Raw genomic sequence first — 13,861 nt, forward strand, 5'->3', positions numbered from 1 at the left:
TGCCCAGCATCCCTGCACACTCTCCTGGGATAGGGGTTCCCCAGGTGTCTCCCGCTTTGCCCAACACTGCTGGCAAATGTATGACAGGCTTTAAGCATCACCTTAACTCTAGGCGTCATTTTAATTCACCAATCTAATGCTTTCCCAGTATACAGTTTGGATTTTCTTCTTTTTCTTTGGTTTTGTTTTTTTTTTTTCCTTACATCTTTCCTTCCCTTTTGTATTTTTCAGGTTCCCACAGACTTCAAACTCACCTGCTCCAACTACTCGCCGCCTCCCCTGGCTGAAACGTGACCCAGAGTTTCCAAGTATCGTTACCTTGGGCATATTTAATTATTATATTCCCCTTTAGTTGCTAATTAGAAGCCAAGAGTGGAGGGATGAGTAATTCCCTGGGATGTCAAGTAGACACTTGCCTGAGCTTGCAAAGAAAACATCAACCCCCTCAGAATAAAGGTGTGAAATAAAAGGATGTGATATTTTCCTTGATGTCTTTATAGCCTTGCTCCTGAGATCCAGAGATCCTTGTTGTCTATCCTGGGAATGATTCACGCAGCTGCTGTGCCGGATCCTGCCTCCCCCGAGAGCAGTGTAGCTGTAGAGGCAGGATCTGGCATAACAGCTTTTCCATCCCTATCCAAAAGTGTCTCCCATCCCAGGAATGGGCATGGGATGGGGGTGAGAAATGCTGCTCCAGCTGGGGCAGCAAACCTGGGATGGGGAAAGAGAAAAGCCCCTGCAGACAGGTGCATTCTTAATTTTAAGGAGTGCTTAAGTGTGCTGATGCTATTGCTCATCCCTACCCACTCCCTCCAGCCATATTATCGCCCTCCTTGAAGGATGGGGATGGTTATTTTTGCCAACATTTTCCCAAACTCAGTATGTGAGCACTCCTCAGCATTCCTCTGCCAGGCAGATAAAGGCATAGTGCATTTTTGGTTAGATTTGAAGTCTTTTCCAAGAAACAGCTTCTGGGTGTATGACAATCCTCATACCTGTTGTGCTGTCATGTCTGGCTTCTCCATGCAACCTGCCTAGAAAGCCAGCACTCCGTACCAAGCATGTTTGATTATATAATCTATCTCTATAACTGTATCTATCTCTAATTTATTGTATGATCTTTTATTATATAATATTTATTATATTAAATTGTATTGGTTTAAACAATATGACATTAAATTATTATAGTCTATCAATTATGTTAGTAGGAACTGGAAAAGAGCAAACACTGGTCACAGGGCATTGCCTTGCCAAGCCTGTGCAGAGTAGCCAGGAAGGAGGATGGTGATGATCTCTTGCTGGATTTTAAGACCCCTGTTCTAGTGAAGAAGCTGAATAATTCCGCAACTACAGTCACACTACTCCTGGCTGCAAAGCAGCCCCAGTCTGTGCAGCAGTGAAACCCAGGGGCTTAGTGAGGATTTTATGGGATTTCCCCCCTTGTAAAAGTGGCAAAATGGAAGGACCCAGGACTGGATGCTGTATCTTTGGATGTAAATAAATTTTACTATGTTTTATTATTTTATTTATAAAATAAATAAATAAATTTAATTATATATATAATATATATTATATATATTATATATTTGTTTTCAAATGAGGGGAAATGAGTGCTAAAAGCCACGATTTCAATATTAAGAGTTTCAGAGCCAGCTGATTCAAAGTGGCAGCTGTAATTTAACTGTGTTGCAGACGTGCCAAACCCAATACCATAATTAGTGATTCAAAATAATATTTACAGCTCAAATCATACAGATTTAGCAAAAAGTTGAAATTTCCATCTATTTACAATTTTACCAGCTTAAAAAGGTCTGTAAGCTAGTTTTCCCCCATTTTGCTTGGTTGGGTTTGAAGAGCCTGGTAGAGCAATGCTCAGCACTGCTGGGAGGGGAGCTGGGGATTTTGTCCCTGCCCATAGCAGGGGGGTTGGAACTGGATGATCTTTAATGCCCTTTCCAAGCCAAACCTTTCTAGAATTTTGCGATTTTCCCTGCGAGGACAGGAGTGCTTGCTGGCCTAGAGGAACACGCTGTTGTGTGCCTGAGCTCATGCCAGTGCTTTGCCTTTGTGCTCTGGTACCCAAACCAGCGTGAGGGAGGGGGGACGCTCTGCACGGCTGGCACTGACACTCACGCTCACCCCAAACAGAGCCACAAAGGGGAAAAAACACCCTCCTTAATATGCCGCATGCAATTGCTGCCTCGTTACCCACAAGTATAATGGCACATTGATAGAGCTGCCAGAGAAACTTGGTAAAAACAATTTAAAAAGGAGAAAAAGGAGGTTGTCACATCAGAATCGCATGATTCCTTCTTGAGTGCTGCTTTTGAGAGCCCTCCTTCGCATGCAGGGCAGGTACGCCGCTGCCGGCCAGGGCCCAGCCAACGCACAAGGAATTGCCAACTGGGACGTGTCTGCCAGCTCTCCTAGAAATTAATGAATCTGTGCCTCAAAACAGTGGCCTTTACAGGGAAGAAAGAGCTGTTTTTCCAGTGCATCCTCTTCCAAATCTGCTTCTTGCTGGTTTGGGGGTGATAATGTCCCAGTGCAGGTGATGGATTCAGGCACTGTCAGAGAGCACCGTCTATTTGCAGCACCCATGAGGGTTACCATGTTAAAATATATCTTAGACCTAAAATATTTTAATAATTTCTAAAGTATGACCTTGAGCCAGGGTTTCCATATCCAGCCTGTGTCTGGGCAGGGAGACCCACGAGGATCTGTATACCAAAATCCAAACTGGGATGGAGACCAGTATCAGTGTTTACACTGTGGCTCTGTGGGGGTTTGGCCTCTGTTCCCTCCATCTCCAACCTACTCCCAGTGCACCAACGGCTGGATTCTGTAGGATACAGTGCATAATCCCACAAAGCAGCAGTAATGATGTTCTGAGGCTGTGCTTTTGCCTTCACGGGACATTGTGACTCTGGGTTAGGTTTTATTGGCTTGGAGATCTCTCACTTGAAGATACTCCTAGCAAGGTGTGAGTAAGGATGTGTGTGGCAGCCGGCAGGCAGCAAAGGGTGAGGCAAGGGCACTGGGGACAGAGAAGGGACAGTCCTTGGCCCCAGCTGGGTGCTGACCGTGCAGAGAAGCTGGGACTGAGATGGCAATGTGGGTGTTGGGGGCCACTGTGGCTGCCCAGGGGGCCAATTGCCTCTAACCTCCTGCCCCTAGCTGCCCCCCAGTACCTCCAGTTGCTCCCCCAGTTTTCCTGACCTCTGCAAATGCCTCCCCTAGACCCACACCTCCAACTGGCCCCCAGCTCCCCTAACCGCCCCCAGCTTCCCAAACTACCTCTCAGCTCTGACTTCTGCATTTGCCTTCCTGGCCCCCTAATCCCACACCCCAGCTCTCTAAGGTGCACCCTAATATCTCCAGTTGCTCCTCCCTCGCCTCCCCTGACCTCTGTGAGTGACCCCCACCTCCTCTAATCCTACACTTCAGTTGACCCCCCCGATCCCCTGACCTTTGCAACTGCCCCCCCATTCCACCCCATCTCCCCCAGCTGCCTCCCAGCTCTGCCAACTGCTCCTCCAGTCCCTCTGCCCCGCTACCCCAGTCCCATCTCCCCCATTGCCCCCAGTCCCTCTGCCCTGCTCCCCCAGTCCCATCTCCCCCACTGCCCCCGGTTCCCCCCGTTCCCCCGCCTCAGCCCACAGGGCCCCCCCACCGGCCCCACAGCGCCCCCCGCGGCCGCCCCTCGGGCCGCGCCCCTCCCGCTGACGCGCTCCTGCGCGTGCGCGCGGGCGGTGCCGGTGCAGGCGGATCCGCGTCCGGCGGCGGCCCCCGAGGCCCGGCCCGGCCCGGCTCTCCCCGGCGTGCCCCGCCCCGCGGCCTCTCGCCCATCATGTTGGTGCCCGTGTTCACGCTGAAGCTCAACCATAAGATCCTGCCCCGTATGGTGGCGCTGGGCCGGTACGACGGGACGCACCCCTGCCTGGCGGCCGCCACGCAGGCGGGCAAGGTAACGGGCAGGAGTAGCCTCGGCGGCTGCGGCGCGGCCTGGCCCGGCCGAGCAGCCCGGGCGGCCGCCGCGGAAGCCGCGCTAACCCCCGCCAACCCCCGCCAGCTCCCCTGCGCCAGGGCTGAGCAGAGCTCGGAGCTGGAGGCTTATGTCCCTTGCCCCCGGCAGGCCCCCGAGCTGCGTGCGGGGACGCGATGCTCGAAGCCTCGCTCTGCGGCAGCAGGGAGCTTGCAAACATTAATAGCAGGTGACGAGGCTGAGCAGTGGCAGAGGTGCCCAGAAAGGCTGTGGAGTCTTCAGCCCTGGGGATATTCAAAAGCTGTCTGGACACAATCTGGAGTAACACGCTCTAGGGGACCCTGTTGGAGCAGGAGGTTGGACTAGGGGACTTCTGTGACTTCTTCCAGCCGGAACCACTTTACAAACCCAAGTCGCCAAGGAAACTTTCACGTTTTCTAGCAGACAACGGGACTTTTTGAAGCTGTGGGTTTTATCATGCAGTTCTCAGAGCAGTGAGACTTGGCACTGTTACAGACCAAGCGCCGTGCTGATAACGGGGCTGAGGTTTCTGTGAGTGATGCACAAACAGCCTGACGGGAACAGAGAGCATCCTGTGTGCTATGATTGAGTTAGAAACGTAAACAAAACAGAGTTTAGTACAACCCGACTAACAAAGCATAGATTGAAGCATAAACCCACAGAGGCACTTAGGTTGTAAATACAAACGGGGTTCATCTGTGATGTTTCCCAGCATTATTCATTTTATTTGGTGCCTTTAGGAACAGCATAGAACAAGGGCTTGTCCGAGGGACAGACTGCACAGCCAGAAAGCAAACTGTTGAGCCTGTGATCCTCTTACTTGGCTCCAAACTATTAAAGAGCATTGGTCAGTGAGAGTGAAACCATATTTATTATTCTTCCTTTTTAAATTAACCATGTTCACCTACAGATGGAGGTTACAGATATGTACCAGGTAAATTGTCCTGAATGGTTGGGGTGTTTTGCAAACACTGCTACCAGCTGGAGGTAATTTGTTTAGTTTGTTGTTGCTCCTTTGGTTTCCTGTTTTTGCCTTACTCTGAAGAGTTATCAGTTGTCATTTTCAGAAACCAACAAAACAATGGTGTTGCAACTCCACTGGCTAGAGCACTGTTTTTCCTGCCATTTCCCTTTTTCTAGTATAGTTTAAAGAATAACTGTGAGAAATACTATTGTCAGTAACCCCCAGTCTTTTGTCCTCATTTAGGTTGAGTGAATGCCTTCTTCCCCATTGCAGTTATTATCCAAACAATAATCTTTAGTGTTTGTATACAAACAGATACATGTGTTGTATTAATATTTATATCTTGGTTTCTACAGGTTTTTATTCACAATCCTCATGCCCGAGGACAGAGAACAAACACAAACCGAATGGTGCAAAGTAACCAAGATTCAGACATCTCTCTTCTGAACATTAATCAAGGGATCACTTGTCTGACTTCAGGGGTGCTGAACCCTCAGCTGGGTTATGATTGTCTTCTGGTTGGAACACAGACTAATTTATTGGCTTATGATGTGTATAACAACTCGGATTTGTTTTACAGAGAGGCAAGTTGATGTAACTGTCTGCTTTTTTACTATCTTCATCATTTTCTGTTGCTTTTAATTGTAAAGATTGCAGTTTTTACATTACTTTGTCAATTGTCTGTGCTATGTATTATTTCCATTACTATATTCAGAACATTTTGTCTCTAGAATATCTGCAGTATTTCAAAATTAATATATGAAAATTTATTCTCCCACATACAGATACACATCGCATTCATGTGTCACATCACCTAGCAAGACCAAATTGAAAAAAAATAGTAGGCATTCAGAGCTCAGCTAAACTGACAGTGATAATGTTGGAAGCTCTCTTCTTGATTTGTGTACTCTGATGTATGATTGTCTGCTGTTTCTTTTTCCTTTAATGCTTCTCTGTAGGTTTCAGATGGAGCCAATGCAATAGTTCTTGGAAAGCTGGGAGGTATTTCACCTCCACTTGCTATTATTGGTGGAAACTGTGCCCTGCAGGGCTTTGATTATGAAGGAAATGACCGTTTTTGGACGGTAAGGCCAGGCATAATAGTTTTGATGTTATTAGAAGATTCTTTCAATGGCAGTAATTCATCTTGATTTTTTTTTTTTTAATATTATAAGTATTAATTTAGTTGTTGATTGTTCTTAGTTTATCTCAGGCCTTAAATTGTGTTTTGGCCATGTATTCAGTGCACTCAGAAGTTGCTTGAACACTGATTGTGTCAATTGTTCTGTTGCAGTTGAGATAATAAAAATAATTCAGCTTCTGACAGCTGTGACCATCACTGAGTACTGTCCTTCTCTTTGCAGGTTACTGGAGACAACGTTCGTTCCTTAGCACTGTGTGACTTTGATGGTGATGGGAAAGCTGAGGTTTGTAACCATTTACACACAAATTCAGCTGTTCTTGTGGTCTTGTAAGTGAGATGATAAAAAAAACCCCTTCGGTTATCAAATACAACTGACTTATATTACCAGTTAAAGTTTCTCATTTTTGTTTACACCACTAACAACACAATGAAATGCCTGTGGTCATCACCTGGCAAGGCATCTATTTTAGTGGTATTTCTTGAATATAGTTATAAACTCTTAAATTTCAGAGGAACAACTTGCAAGCATCTTATATGTAAAAGTGAACTTTTAAAAAGCTGTCCTTTTGAAAAGCTTCACTTACACTTGGTAAAATCAAGAAATCTGTCTTCACATCCAGCCCTCCTGTTTCTGAATAGTGAGTGGGGAAATGAAATAGTCTTTGCTTTGCTGATTTAAAATGACAGTAACTTGTAACAGACATCTTGCTAATATGATGTGAGACAAACAATAGGAAATAGCTGCCATTCTGATCATGCAGGTTGCAAGAGATGGGTGAAATTGAATTTGTATGGCATTCTCTTTTGGAAATGTTCCTTCATCCCAGAGGAACAATTGTGCTTCTAAATATGAATCTTTAAGAAGAGTAATGATTTCCTAGTATACATCAGATGCAAATCGATATGAAGTTAAATCATTATGCTAAAAATACTTACTTTTGTCATCTGTTGTAGAGCTTTAAGCATAATTACTTAAGCTTCTTGGTTTAGTTCCTGAAAAATCCTTGTTTGGAATATCGAATTGGGCTATGTAATAGTGATGTGTAAATGGCCTCAACACTTTTCACGTGTTTTTTATAAGCACAAAACTGATACAGACACTGCATCATTGGGATCTTCAGGAAGTGAAACGATTTCTGCACAGCTCCTGTTTGTATTTTTTTAATGTGCTGAGAGGCGTTCATAGAGAGTGGAGATAGTGTACAAGGATTCAGAAAACAGGGAAGTGATTTATGGCACTAATTGTAAATGGTTTGCTCTTGTGCTTTTCAGTGGGTTTTGCTATATTATTCTGCTTGATCAAGGTTCATTCTCGGCAGTTTGTGTAATGTGGTGCTACTCTGAGCTGAGTAGAGCTGGATGCAATATCCAGCTAACTTGTTGGACCAGTTACCCCAACATGCGTTTACTGAAATTTTTTAGAGTTCTTTTTGATCTTAATTATCTAGGTGATTTTAAAGAGTTTTTACTTATTTATTTACTTTTATTTGTGGCTTTTGTGAAACTGCCTCTGGTTTAAAACTGAAGTTCTGAGAAAATGCACAGAAGCAGCTTCCTAAATTATCACTTTGTGTCTTACCTGGTAAATGACTGTGCTAGCTTAATTTCTGTTCTTTCTGCCCTTGTAAAAACATGTTTACATTTAAAATAGACTGATTCTAAAACTACATGAATATTCTTTTAGTAGCTAACAGAACTAACTTGTCACTGCCTTCCTCAGGATTTTTAGATTGATGAAGGTTACTTTCTCCCATCTTGCAAAAGACTTGTGGGGCAGAACTTCGACTTGCTCTTTCAAATTTCTGTCCAGTGGAATGAAAGTCACTGAGGTGGATGTGGTAAATCAAAAAAATGAAAAAAATCTATGCACCTTGGGAAAATACAGCATCACCAGTAATTGTTTCAAGATTGTGTGCTTTTAGCTGGTTGGCTTTTTCTGGTGGTTGCAATTTGGTCAAGAAATCTGTGCTTCTTAAATATGTAAATTGTTGTAAATTATTTAAATAGCTGCAGTAGACTTAACTTGGTGTGATTTAGGTTGACATAATCTGAAGCATTTTTACTTGGGAAGTAAAAAAGCCTCTAATCTTTTTAAAAATCCAACTTTGTTATGGATTTGTATCTCTTTTGCCAAGTAAAGATGAAAGGCTCATGGGTTCCAGTGGGGAAAAGTACTACCAGGTTTAGACTTTGATTTATAATTCTGTTTGTCATTGATTTGACGAATGACTTTATGGACTGAGCAGATCTGCTCCTTGGTTTCTCAATTTGCAAAAGAGAACCTGAGCATTGTCACCTTCTTCAGTACGAGCTTTTCCACTGGGCTCCTTTTCAGTTAATGCCTTCTAGGAAACAGGAAAAGAATGCTAAGAAACAGGAAAAGAACTAAAATGTGGGAAACATTAAGGAATGAGGAGGCAGAAGACCCAATCCAGTGCTTTATATCAAGATAAAGCCCATTTTGCTTCTACTTTGCAGTAGTGGCAGCCACCACTTAAGTTGGAGGAGCAGAGATGGTCGATTCTTGGATTCATTGGTTTTTGTTTGTTTTGGGGGATTTTGTATGTGTTTGTTTGCTTAATAAGGGATCTTCAGTGCAACACTGGCAACATTTCATAGATCTGTTGAAGCCTCTTCATTGCTGGACTTGAAATACTAATTTTTCCTCTGGATCCTGGCGCTTGCTTCCTTAGGTTGAATAATTATTTTTAAGGAGCACTATTTTTTTTCAGCTTCTTGTTGGCTCTGAAGATTTTGACATCCGCGTGTTTAAAGAAGATGAAATTGTGGCAGAAATGTCAGAGACTGAGGTAAATTATTTCTGGCTAATGTTTATTATAGTTGCTGACAGAGCTGAAAGTGTTGTGTACTCCAAAGCTTCTCTGGTTCAGATTTACTGTGTAGTTAAGTAGTTACTTAACTATTTGGCACATTATCTATTCTGCTAGAACAGCAAAAGTTCGAGTTTAATAATATCTTTCATTATGCAGGGGGCTTTTTGCTTTGTTTATTTACAAACCTTTCACCCCATTAAGAAAAGTGACTATTCTTGGCTGACAGTCAGGACCCTGTGCAAGGGTGATTAAGGTTGCTGGATTGTGATGGAAGCTCTTAGTGTCCTTCTGAGTAAAAGGATGTCTTCTACAGTTTTCCTCAAATGTTTTTGATGCAATCATAATGATGTAACTTGTCCCTGTGTGTATATCCAGACAGTGCATGGCATGGTGGAAGGGGGATGCCCAGGCAAAACTGGAAGTTTATATTGCAATTGGAGTTACACACTAGCTATTTAAAAAGAGCTGTGGTGACTAAAGTAAGGTATGGGGCAGAAAGGTTTACAGAGGGGTAAATAAAAGGTGTAGGAGTTGCTGTTTAGCTTAAGAATTGAGAGAAGATCCCCACTGATTTTGGTTTTTTGGAAAGGAGTAAAATACCGTTATCACTGCTTTTAGAAGTGTTCTCAGTCTTGTCATGGCCCTTCTAGACCCAAGGCAGAGTAAGGCCACAGACCTTTGTCCTTAATGATCTGAGGTCTCCCTGCTGCCCAAGATAGGGCTAAAAGGCTTTGCTAATAAACCACTTATGAAGAGCTATAAAAGACAAATCCAGGCACTGTTCTGGAAAAGGAGGCTGTTGCTATCACTAGAATTAGAATTGGACCTGTAATATGTTCTGCTCTCTGTGCAGTAGTCAGTCTGGTCATGTAGATATTTCTAGTTAAAAGAAAGGTCCGTCACTCTCAAGTGTGATTTATTTCCAGATCCTCAGTAGAATTGTTTTAAATTCACACCTGCAGTCATAGGAGGCCTGTTACAATTCTACTGTTCTGATATAAAAGGACACAGCTGAACCTAAACCTTTCTTTTTTGAAAGGTAAATTCAGGGAACAATGTCTTTATACATTATGTTTGGTTTGGAAGTCTTGGATAGTTTTCATTTTCTGTATTTAATCACTTACTCTAGTGAAACTGAAGCTGTAGGCTGTTGTGATCCTTGTAAATGGACAATCAGGTATAAATTTAGGTAGTATTGTTACATTTGAGTTTCTGACTGTTGCTGTGGTCTTCTGTCCTTACTGGGTGCTCGTAATTTAGTTTGATACTTAGGAAAGACTCTGCAGAAGATTGTGAGAGGAAAGGATAAAGGGTTTGGAAACAAAGTTTTGTGGTAAAAACATCCAAGGACCACAGTCAGATGAGTTTAAATAAGAAGTTGGGGAAGAATTTAACTGAAGGAAGTCTCCTGTGCTACGTTGTACAGAAGGCCAGACAGATGATTGCAATTGTTCCTCCTGACATTAAAATCTCTAGTCTCAGTGCGTGGAAAAACCTGCATTTCCAATGAGAACGTCAATGAGGAATGGGTCTTAAAAGGAGTGAGAAACAGGCCAAGTTACGACTCTCAGGTCTTTCCCCAGAGCTTATTCAGGTAGGACACCTAGCCTGGTGTTCCAGTTGTGTTCCAAAGAAGTCCAACTGTGGGAGTTTTTAATCTTTTATCTTACTAGTACTGGGCAAAGATTTTTCTACCAGTAATATCTCCAGGGCTCTCCCAACCCAGCCAAGTTGAACCTTTGGCATCATCAGCTCCTTAAGCTTAAGGAATGTTGTGTGTAGTTTCTCAATGATAGTGTGTTAGCACTGATGACCACAGGAATCCTATGAGCAGTTGTTTTGCTGCCTGTGGTAGGAAATAGTTGGTCGAAGTACACAGTTTGAGGGCAGTTCTGCAATCCTTGCTGAAGTGTGTCCTAACACTGGCAATAACAGCTTGTGTGAGGAAATCCTACAAGGCCTTCAGTGATTTCAGACTGATTCTTAGAAGTAGTTACTTCAGTATTCAATGCTTCCTACAACAGACTTACCATTGAAGAACTGTAGGCTTCATATGATAGATCTATAGCCTGTTCCCTGTTACTCGAAGTTGCACAAGTTTTCAGTCCTGTATCCTCTCTGTCCCTCCTTTCCCCCCCAGACTGTCACTGCACTTAGCCCCATGTATGGCAGTCGCTTTGGCTACGCTCTTGCTAATGGCACCGTCGGAGTTTATAACAAGACAGCGCGGTACTGGAGGATTAAGGTTAGTCCATTGTTGGAGTATCATTGCTGGAAGCTTGAAGGCTCCCAGGAGACTTGGTATCTAATTTCAGGTCATTCTGATGTTACCCTTAAGTGAACTTTGCTGAGCAGAGAATTGAATGTAATTTTGTTCTTACAAAATCTACCTGTTTTTATAGGTTCATATAAAATACCAGGTCAGTTCCTGCAGTACTTTTGGGCTGTTGGTCGTGGTTTAAACCACAGGGGTACAGCCATACAACTAGGGATTCTTCAGCTTAACAACAGAGACATTGGAGTTCATGTTAGGAGATCCTCTGGTTGGATCAATAAACTGTTTTTCAGAGACTGAAATCTTGCATTGTCTGTGTTCAAGGTTAATTTTTCTCATCAATAGCAATTTCCTGCTCCAGCAAACCAGTTTGGCAAGATCCTTTCCTGATGCTCATTTTAATATAACACAGAGTAGTATATTTAATAGTAATAAGAAGATTCCTCAAGAGGTGGCAGGATGGCTGTCCTCAGTGGTCTCATTTTATGACAGCGTTGAAGCCCTGATTTTTTTTTTTTTCCTAGAGGATTTTGTTTTTTACACTTTGTTTTTGTGAGTTCTAATCATTTGCTTGGATGGAAATGTATTCAAAGTAATGATCAGGTCCTTTGAAAGCACTGTACTAGATTAGTAGTGCAAGGGCTAAGGTGTCACATGTATGTGTGACCTTAGAAATAGTAATGCTCAAACTTACTGTTCAGAGAAATAGTTGTATTTCTTTCTGTACTCTCTGTAGTCTTGTAGTCCAGTGTTTTGCATGTGCCAAGCATGTGCAGTTTAGAAAACATACCCAAGCTTAATTTGTTCTCTCTTTTCTGTCCTCAGTCAAAAAACCAAGCCATGAGCATACATGCGTTTGACCTGAACTCTGATGGAGTGTGTGAGTTGATCACTGGCTGGTCTAATGGGAAGGTGAGTTTATACAGGGGGAAAATGAGGAGCTGTAGTTATGGGGGCTGTGTTTGAACAAGGCTGTTAAGTTATCTGAAGAACAACAGCCAAAAAATGAAAAAGACTGAGAAACCTGAGCGCTGCAGATCTGTTGCAATAAACTTAGTTTAGCTGGTGAGTCCTGTGCCAAGTGCATGATCAGAGAAAAACTGCTTCCCCTGCTTAGCTCAGAGTCAATTGCTAAGGTGTGGCAAGTTGTTTCCATGGCAGCAGAGATCATATGCTGCATCCTAGAGCTCTTGGGTGTCTCTATTCAGGTGTGTCTTGAGGACACGCTAATAATCCTCTGCAGTGTTTCCTGCCTGTTCCCAAACTACAGGGAAGACAAAGCAGTTATGTAACAGGAGAGCAGCGTCAGTCTTGACTGTGGCAGGATTAATCAAGCGTTATTTCATTTTATGTAAAGGCGTTCTATACAGCTCAGTCTTTTAAGCCTGTTCCTTGGTATTCCCCTTTGCCAGAAATGACTGTTTTAACTGCCACATCTCTCCTGGATGCAGCTTGCCAGGTTTTTCTGTAAAGCTGTGCTTTTTTCTTCACACCTCTTATTACTCTCATTAGCCTGCGGCACTTTAAGAGCTTCATATCAAGCTGACAGTCTGGAGCCCAGATGTGTTGTAACTTAAGTTGGATTAGATGTGTAACATTGTTAAAGAGGGAACCTCTCCTTGCTTTACTCCTGTTCTTTTCCACTGGCAGTCTCTACCCTACTTGTTGGTCTGAAACAGTCCATAGCTCCTAGAAAGAGTAATGCTGTGACCTGTGCTTTGGAAAATTCACGGTGCGTGGAACTGAGCCCACCTCACCCTTCTTATCCAATGAAAGATAATTGAAAGTTGTGGTATTTGTGTATAAAAATAATTCACCACACAAGGGCTCCAGCTAAGAGGAGAGGTTGTAAGTACTGCATTAAGGTTATTTCTGGTTTAGTCCCATCATTGCTGCATCATATGTGCATAAACTTTCCAGTGCAGACTTGCAGTCCCTTTTATTTCCTTCCTTTTTTAGTTTTGTAATTTAGGGAAGCATCTCAGAAGAGAAATTCCTTCTAGCTCCTTCTAGAGCCTGTCTAGAGGTCATTTCTTGGTAGTATTTTTTTTCATGTGTGATGTTTGGATGAGCAGAGCTGCAACTTTACCTGCAGTTCTGTGAGCAGAGCTGGCTTTCAGTTAACAGCTCAAACTGTGGCTTGACATGTGTTTTGGAGTTGGCTTTTCTCTTCATGCTGAGACTTAGAACTTCTGTTGTTCCAGGTTGATGCACGCAGTGACCGGACTGGGGAGGTCATCTTTAAGGACAACTTCGCTTCCTCGATTGCAGGACTGGTGGAGGGGGATTACAGAATGGATGGGAGCACCCAGTTAATCTGCTGCTCAATTGATGGTGAAGGTAAAAGCATTGTTCAGGATATTAATGTAATATACAGTAATATCAGGCACATCACATCATCTCATATTAGCTAAACATTGCTTTGGTTCCAACATTTTGTGTGCCAAATTCCCTTTGCTTTATGTGCAGTTAAGGGAATTTTGAGTTACGCTATCTCTAAACAGGATTTTGAATATTGCCTTCTCTGTGAAAATCAGCATGTGTTTCATTATGATCCAAGAAACCATCAGAATTCATTTGTCTAATGGAAGAAACCCCATCCTAATGCAAAGATAATGATATTCAGTACAGACTCTGG

The 13,861-nt window shown here is 43.1% G+C and overlaps 1 protein-coding gene across 2 annotated transcripts in view; it reads left to right on the forward strand.

Annotated features, from left to right (window-relative positions):
• The first annotated feature begins 3,761 nt into the window (after positions 1 to 3,761).
• The window catches only part of BBS2 (Bardet-Biedl syndrome 2), a 25,351-nt gene continuing 15,251 nt past the window's right edge, over positions 3,762 to 13,861 (forward strand). For both annotated transcript variants that reach the window (XR_005602912.1, XM_039558515.1), the window contains exons 1-8: positions 3,762 to 3,967; positions 5,327 to 5,554; positions 5,930 to 6,055; positions 6,335 to 6,397; positions 8,847 to 8,924; positions 11,089 to 11,193; positions 12,049 to 12,135; positions 13,428 to 13,563. Coding sequence is in view for 1 of the 2 variants with exons in the window: in XM_039558515.1 (XP_039414449.1) it covers positions 3,851 to 3,967; positions 5,327 to 5,554; positions 5,930 to 6,055; positions 6,335 to 6,397; positions 8,847 to 8,924; positions 11,089 to 11,193; positions 12,049 to 12,135; positions 13,428 to 13,563 (940 nt within the window). In the remaining variant the exon portion in view is untranslated. The remainder of the gene's footprint in view (positions 3,968 to 5,326; positions 5,555 to 5,929; positions 6,056 to 6,334; positions 6,398 to 8,846; positions 8,925 to 11,088; positions 11,194 to 12,048; positions 12,136 to 13,427; positions 13,564 to 13,861) is intronic.

This window comes from Corvus cornix, chromosome 11 (genome assembly GCF_000738735.6).
Source record: "Corvus cornix cornix isolate S_Up_H32 chromosome 11, ASM73873v5, whole genome shotgun sequence".
Classification (NCBI taxonomy): Eukaryota; Metazoa; Chordata; class Aves; order Passeriformes; family Corvidae; genus Corvus; species Corvus cornix.